Source organism: Drosophila ananassae, chromosome 2L, assembly GCF_017639315.1.
Source record: "Drosophila ananassae strain 14024-0371.13 chromosome 2L, ASM1763931v2, whole genome shotgun sequence".
Lineage (NCBI taxonomy): Eukaryota > Metazoa > Arthropoda > Insecta > Diptera > Drosophilidae > Drosophila > Drosophila ananassae.
The window spans coordinates 25,413,853-25,421,469 of NC_057927.1; the positions used below are offsets into that span (position 1 = coordinate 25,413,853).

The 7,617-nt window shown below is 42.6% G+C and overlaps 1 protein-coding gene across 2 annotated transcripts; it reads left to right on the forward strand.

Annotated features, from left to right (window-relative positions):
* The first annotated feature begins 1,973 nt into the window (after nt 1-1,973).
* LOC6505544 (calnexin) lies at nt 1,974-6,462 on the forward strand. 2 transcript variants are annotated; one of them, XM_014905214.3, is made up of 9 exons: nt 1,974-2,375; nt 2,984-3,325; nt 3,468-3,539; nt 3,622-3,755; nt 4,028-4,616; nt 4,685-4,825; nt 4,915-5,040; nt 5,383-5,619; nt 5,690-6,462. In XM_014905214.3, the coding sequence occupies exons 1-9, from the start codon at nt 2,232-2,234 to the stop codon at nt 5,732-5,734; spliced, it is 1,830 nt and encodes a 609-aa protein (XP_014760700.1). In that variant the 5' UTR covers nt 1,974-2,231; the 3' UTR covers nt 5,735-6,462. The 2 variants fall into 2 exon arrangements, with proteins under 2 accessions (XP_014760700.1, XP_001964726.2); XM_001964690.4 differs by lacking the exon at nt 4,915-5,040 and adding an exon at nt 5,181-5,309 and having other exon boundaries at nt 1,975-2,375.
* The last annotated feature ends 1,155 nt before the right edge of the window (nt 6,463-7,617 follow it).

The following is a 7,617-nucleotide window of genomic DNA, read 5'->3' on the forward strand; positions in this document are numbered from 1 at the left end:
ATAAAATATCATTTTAAAACCATATTTTATTTATAAATACAACTTTATATTATCCTCTAATGCTGTTCTAGCATTTGTACCCTTTTAAAACATTCCAGTTTCCGAAAGGACCTTTGCTTCCTGCAACATTATAAGTTCCATGGTGGAAGCTTTCAGCTCAAGTGTTGGTAAGCTGGCCTCGTTGTTAATAGAACACTTGACAACACTGGCTGATTATGCACAGGTGCCAGGAGTGAGGCAAGATCCTTTTACAGGTACAAATAAATACTCTTACGTACATACATGTCTCATTCAAGGATATGCATCTTTAAAAAGTGCGCTTGTGTCTGTTTATGTAGTACCCTCATTAACTGTCATTACACAATTTCCATAAAAAAAAGAAATGTGTTTGAGTGTGTAATTTTAGTTTCTTCAGCCCCGAAGCTCCAGCAAAAGTTGCCAGCCTGCTCCGTCGTCCCCCCTCTCTTTACACCACCCCTCTCTCCATCCATTTACCGGCATGTGTGCTTGCGAGTCTTTGTTTGTCTTTAGAAAAAAAAAGTTTTTAAATTGTGTTAAATATTCCATTAAACAGAAAGCTTTTTGTATGCAGTTGCAAACAATTGTTGTTGCGATAACAAAAACAAAAAAACGGGAAAACTGTCAGTGGCAGCGATAGAAGTAAAAGAACAAGAGATGCGCGTGCCACAGATACATACGTAAGTTGCCACAGTTAAAGGCTGTGGGCCGAGCCAGATCCCACGCCCCACCCACATCGATCAGCCCTCCCACACAAACACAAACACTCTCAATAAGCCTGGAATTTTTATTATAATTTTATGCTCAAATGCATGCCACTTTATTTTTCACGGCAGCGTGAGTGGGGGTGTTTGGGTTAAAAACTTTCGCCAACCATCAAGTTTATTGAGGGGCTTCGCAATTGCAGCGGTGGCGAGGAGCATTAATTGAGCCACCGAGCTTTTAAAATAATTGCCAACATGCAACTTTTCTTTTGTGTGCCATCTGGTCCTTTCGAATCAGATACAAGGCTAATGAACGAGCGACAATATTTCAATAGAAAACTATTATACGAGACCATTTTTTATGCCATACCAAACAAGGACATCTTTTTAAAACAGTATTGAAACATAAAGCGGCTATATTTTTTTATTGTAAGAAGAAGATCGTATGTCCTTTCCTTATCCAGATGAAGGAGTTTTTTCTTTTTGGAAGGAAGCAAAGCCATATTTAAAGTATTCCAATTTTGTAACACCTTGTGCGCGTAGATTTTTATTTAAAATGCTCGATCTTAACATGATCTTAATTGATTGTAAAAGTGATCCTTGAACAGGCCCATAGAGTAGTCGTTCCTCTTCATATCCCTTAAAATTGAGTATCTCTATCTTTCTTTTGATTCGTTCAGATACAATACAGATCCAGGTACTGATCTTTATATTGTATACTTTTCTTCTCTCAACAGGATCTTTGGAAAACAAGGTAGAGAGAGAGAGCGCGCGTCGAAAGGACACAAGATAGTGTGGCCACATTTTTCAAAAAAATTTAATATTAAATTTAATAATACTGAAGTTAAGATAACGAAGTATTCCCCCTAATGTTTAACAAATTAAAATCATTGTAAGCTAAAAAATCTTATGAATCAGGAAACCACAAACTTTAATATATTTCATATTATAAATTATATTTTATATAAGTTTTGTTTATTTTTTTAATATTTGCCAGAAACGCTATAAGCTCAATCATTCTATACATAAGCAACTTTTAAAAATGTAAACTCAATGCTTTTTGTATATGCATTTGTTTTCTTTATTTTTATAGAATTTTTCAACCCCTGAGATTGTTTACATTTTCAGGGAACAGCTGGTTTCGTCAAGCGATGGTATTTTCACATACCAAAGAAAATACCAAATAATTTAAACCATTTTAAGAGGACCGTTTTAGTGGTGAATAAAAAATACCGAAATCCCCTGGGTATTTTAGGGGGGACGCACACCCACTGCTGACAACACTAAGTAGGCCCAGCGAGAGGCAGAAGCAAAAAATTGTTTAATTTAATTTGGAGCAATTACAATTAGTTCGTCGTGCCAGATCTCGATTCTCGTTGTAAAAGCGCCCCAGAACGAGGCAACTGGTGTACAGCAGCGCAACGCGTTCCCCGCTTGCTCGTCTTACTCTTGATTATCCCATCGGCGGAAAACGCTGCCGAAACCGAGGAAAACACAGGAACGGGAAAAATGCCGTGGAAAATGGGCCAGGGCGCAACGCTGGCGTTGCTAGTGGCCTCCTGTTTGCTTCTGAATGCCGCCACGGGGGCTATTGCCGCCGATCCGACAGCGGAGTCTGACGATTTCGAGGACGGCTATGTGGAAGATGTGCCGGTGAGTTTCGATAAAAAAAAAGAGTGGAGAAAAAAAGTACACGTCAGTGGCAGCAGAAGCTACTAGAAGAGCATGTGGTAAGGGGGGAGTGATGGAGCACGAGTGGGTCAGTCGCCGAAAGGGGGAGGAGCAGGTGGTGCGGCCGGCGTTTTGATTTTTATGACCCACAATTAGCATGTGCTCGTGTGTGAGTTTTCCAGTGATAATTTCGAGGAAAGTGTTTACACACAGTCTGGGCCATAAAATTAGGAGCCCCTACACATGACCTACAAAAATTTAATACCCAATAACATCTATTACTCAACCTATTATTCGAGAGTATTGTAGCCTTTTCTTAAACATAAGTTACTTTTATTAATTATATATTTTATATAAATTATTATATATTATATAAAATATTGTATTTTTTTCTCAAAAATATATAGATACACTTTTATATACCGTAATCTTATATATAATATACTACCCATAAATGCTATTTAGTTACCCGCGCTTCTAGCCTTCTACTAAAAAATCCCAGCCTTTTATCTCACTCACTCGACGAATGCCGCGTGCTTGAGATTTTATCGCACCTTATCTAACGTTTAAACTTTGAACATATCTTTCAGGAGGAGGAACCCGCCACCGGTGACTCTGATGAGAACTTGGTCTACGAAAGCCCTGTGATCGATCGCAAGAAGTTCCACTTTGCTGATCATTTTGACGATGTTGAAGCTTCTAGGAAGAACTGGGTCCTCTCGCAGGCCAAAAAGGACGACATTGCCGAGGAGATATCGAAGTACGATGGTATATGGAACTGGGAGTCGCCGCAGCGCATCGTTTGGCCGAACGACCTGGGTCTGGTACTCAAGTCGAAGGCCAAACATGCGGCTATCGCCTCCCGTTTGCGCGAGCCCTTCGATTTCAAGCAAGACAAGCCGCTGGTGGTGCAGTACGAGGTCACGTTGCAGGTACTATCACCACCCAACCACCCACTGGTCGCGCTCAAGCGCTGAACCACTCTCGGATTGCATCAGCCGCCGAGCAAATCCAATTAATACCCGCTTACTGACCCACTTCTTTCACTATCTCTTCCCCATTTCGCTTTTGTAGGAGGGTCAGGAGTGCGGTGGCTCGTATCTGAAGCTTCTGTCCGCCGGGAAGGAGACGGATGAACTCACAACCGTAAGTGCGGGTGGCAATGCCCACCAAAAAAAAAAAGCAGCTGGCTAAACCATAAACAACCCCCGAATATGTATTTTTGTAGTTCAATGACAAAACACCCTACACCATCATGTTTGGACCGGACAAGTGCGGGAGCGATGTAAAAATGCACTTTATATTCCGGCACGTCAATCCAATTAATGGCACCATCACTGAGAAACACTGCAATAAACCGAAGTAAGTTCTTGGAAAATATAAATCACTTCTATGATAAAAGATACAAAGATTATAAAGCTAATCTCATGAATCATTTTATGAAATGTCAACTTTATCAGTTACACTTTCGACTCCTAACGTGGCAATTATATTTGATTGCTACTGTTATAGCCTCTCGTCACCAGTGTGGACTTTATTCCCACGTCTGCCGATTTTCATTGAAGAGGAGATGATAAGGAGTCGTCTATTTATATTTTCCGATGATTAACAGCCGTACGGTCGTTTACTTTTAGGAACCGCTTGGAGGAGCCGTTCAAGGACAAGCTGCCGCATCTCTACCAGCTGGTGGTGCGCCCCGACAACAGCTTCGAGATTCGCGTGGACCACAAAATCATCAACGAGGGCTCGCTGCTGACCGACTTCAAGCCGCCAGTTAATCCGCCGGCCGAGATCGATGACCCTAATGATCAGAAGCCAGAAGCCTGGGACGAACGCGAGAAGATCCAGGATCCAGCGGCTCAGAAGCCTGACGATTGGGATGAGGATGCTCCGCCACAAATACCCGACCCCAGTGCTGTCAAGCCAAAGACTTGGCTGGAAAATGAGGCTGAAATGATCTATGATCCCACGGCCGTGAAGCCCGACGATTGGGATTCCGAAATCGATGGTGATTGGGAGGCTCCGCTGGTGGACAATCCGTTGTGTGAAAAGGCCGGTGGCTGTGGAAAGTGGAAGGCTCCTCTTATTCCCAATCCCAACTACAAGGGCAAGTGGCGTCCACCGATGATTGAGAACCCCAACTATCAGGGCAAGTGGGCACCCCGTAAGATTCCCAACCCGGACTTCTTTGAAGATCTGAAACCTTTCCAAATGACACCCATTGTAAGTGGTTCTCCAGAATCCAATACCCGTAATTTGCTAATTCTCGATTGCTTTGCTTCGTCAAACAGAGCGCTGTGGGCCTAGAACTGTGGTCTATGTCCAGTGATATTCTCTTTGACAATCTTATTATTACGGACGATGTGGATGTGGCCCGTGAATTCGCCGCCAACAGCTTCGACATCAAGCGTCGCTATATCGACCGCGAATCGGTAAGTTGAAAGACAACCTTCTCCCATTTCCTTCCACAAACACACACAGAGACACTTAATGGATAACTATTTACTTGATCGATCTGAAGAAAACGTTCTGGCATCGTCTGATGCGCCGCATGAACTACAAGCCCGGATGGTGGGCCCTGTACTTCTTGTACCTGCTCATTCCGGCCAGTTGCTATGTCTTCTATCTGTACCGTCGCGCCAAAGAGGTTGGCCCGAGTGCCTTATCTTTTGTAGCTAAACTTAGATAATTGACATGACACCACCCCCCACATGAACACACTCATATCGGCCTTTGCACTTGCACCCGTAATCGCTATTGCTACTTTTTGGCTTTCTCATTTCGTAGGACTCATTCGTGAATAAGGTAGTCGAGCTAGCCAAGGCCTACCCCTCGGTCTGGGGCATTGGCCTGGTGGCCATTGTGGCATTGGTTGTCATCGGCATCTACTGTAGATTTGGTAAAGCTAAGAGTCAGGTAAAGTTGCTTTTTCTTAGAATATCAGATAGGTTTCTATATTTATGTATCTAATGTTGCATTTAACATTTAGGACTCGGCTGCCAAGCGCGCCGCCGCCGAAGCTAAGAAATCTGATGAACCCCAGCCGGATGATGAACCCAAGCCAGACTCAGAGGAGGAGAGCGATCTCTCCGGCGAGAGGGCTGCTGGGGATTCAAGCAAGGAGAGCACTCCACTGTCCGCTAGTCCCAAGAACAAAAAGTCTGATTTAGATGTTAGCGAGGAGACCAAGACGGAGGAAACTTCAGAGGAGCCCGCACAGACTGAGGTAAGTTTTAAACTAAAATTTTTTTTATTTTCTCTATCCAGAAACTAATTACTATCATTTTTAACTTCAGGAAACTACCACAAAAACACGGAAGCGTACAGTTCGCAAGGATTAAGCGGGCATCCTTGAGATCTGAAGAAAAAATTTAAAAACACTATCCAATTCCATTACGCCAGCGGCTGCTGCGGCTGCGGCTGAGAGCAACAACCAACTGACCAACAGCCAGTCAAGAAAATTTATTTTAAATATGCTGAATCTTTGCCACAGCCACACGCATCATCTCCCTCACAATCACAATCACAAACACACACACACACACATGATGAAATATACACACACATATACACTAATCATATGTTCGTTGGCTGGCTCCGGATATCCAGCTTTGAATGCAGTCTTTAATTTAAATTACTAGTTTACGTGGATCGGTTTAGTCAACTTTTTACGTATGTACTTTGCTGCATTATCGTTGCATTTCTGTTGTGTTCGAGCCCGATTTTCCCCTTTCTCTTCCCTTCCCCTCTTCCCACACCCCCCAAAAGATGTCCCGAACCTAGTTTTGTAATCTTTAGAGCAAGCACTATCCCCTCGATTCGAAACCCATTAATTTCTGTAACAAAAACTAACTAATAACGAACACCAACTAGACAAATGAGGGAAACAAATAAGAAAAAGCAAACAAAGATGAAACTAAAGCAGAGAGAAAATTAATGGCAAGCATAGTATAATATTATGTAATTTAAACGAAATTTAATAGTACGATAGTTATACTCAAGTTTCCATTTTCATTTGTATCGATGAAAATTTACAGCGAAAAATAAAACTAAATGTCAAAACCAAAAACTGTGTTATCTGCAGAGGACTAAGGACTCAACAGGGCAACGTTCAACCACCGAATGCCATTGGGACTTCAATCAACTCCTCACCATGCGATGCGGTGTTAATTTAAATGTCAACCCCCCCATTTTTGGGCTAGAAAAGATACCAATCGGATTTATTCTGCTCGATGGTGCGTGCGGCGTCGACCGGACTAGACACACTGCATTTGTGCGGTTTTGGGGTATTTCCCCAAAAATATTTCCATTATTTAGCTGATTGGTTGATCTGCCCGTTGGCCAAATAAAATACATTTAACAACAATTTGCGAGCCAAGAATAGGAACGGCCGTACAAATGAGAATTGAAGGAAGAAACTCTTGCCAATCCATTTCACTGATGCTGTGGTGCTGATTTCGTTGCCGATGGAATCGTCATGTGAATTAAGGGCCTCCTTTTTTGTCGCTCTAAATAATTCAATTCAATTTCCTAAGCTCATAAATATGCCAAACCAGACAGGCAGTCCTTGTTAATGGAATTGTTATGACAACACTAAACCAATGACGATTTGCATACGCAAAGACGGGCGGACTTGTGGGAGTCACATACAGGCCATTGAAAATTAGATTTATGCCCGCCGAACAGATGCGAACTTGACTCCCAGATAACCCTTCGATTGCCAACAACCCGGAGGGCAATTCAATAAAAAGATTAAACGATTCGCCGAAATGTCTGGCCCCATTGCCGGTCTCACTTAAAAGGATTAAAATTTTGCGGCTAGACTGCGCTGCATATTAATATACATATTTTCTGTGGCATGGTTAGATGCAGGGGAATCCCCATAATTCAAGCATAGACAAAGGCCTCAAGGGTTGCCGTTGCACCCGGAAAAAATAAAACCACAAAGCCACCCGTTGCTCAACTCTGAGTAAGCATTATAATTTTAATAAAAATGTTTTCGTTTGTCAAAGGCAGCAACTTTCTGCGAACCCTTTGGATACACATGACCCGGAACTCGGATCCAGACAATTCGCAGGGGTAAGGGCTTTTAAGTGCTTCGGGTTTCCGAGTGAGCAGAATTAGTTAAAAATATTTTTTGGCATGGGTCAGCATGGGACACTCCTGGGAGCTCCCCATGCTGGGGACTCTTGATTGAAGTTAGATGCCAATCGATGCGTAAACA

Bases quoted from the DNA above. Each gene is read 5' to 3' on its own strand.
- LOC6505544 (XM_001964690.4), top strand. From the start codon at position 2,232: ATGCCGTGGAAAATGGGCCAGGGCGCAACGCTGGCGTTGCTAGTGGCC. The intron at 5,310-5,382 runs GTAAAGTTGCTT...TTTAACATTTAG, and splicing joins TTGGTAAAGCTAAGAGTCAG to GACTCGGCTGCCAAGCGCGC. The intron at 5,620-5,689 runs GTAAGTTTTAAA...TTTTAACTTCAG, and splicing joins AGGAGCCCGCACAGACTGAG to GAAACTACCACAAAAACACG.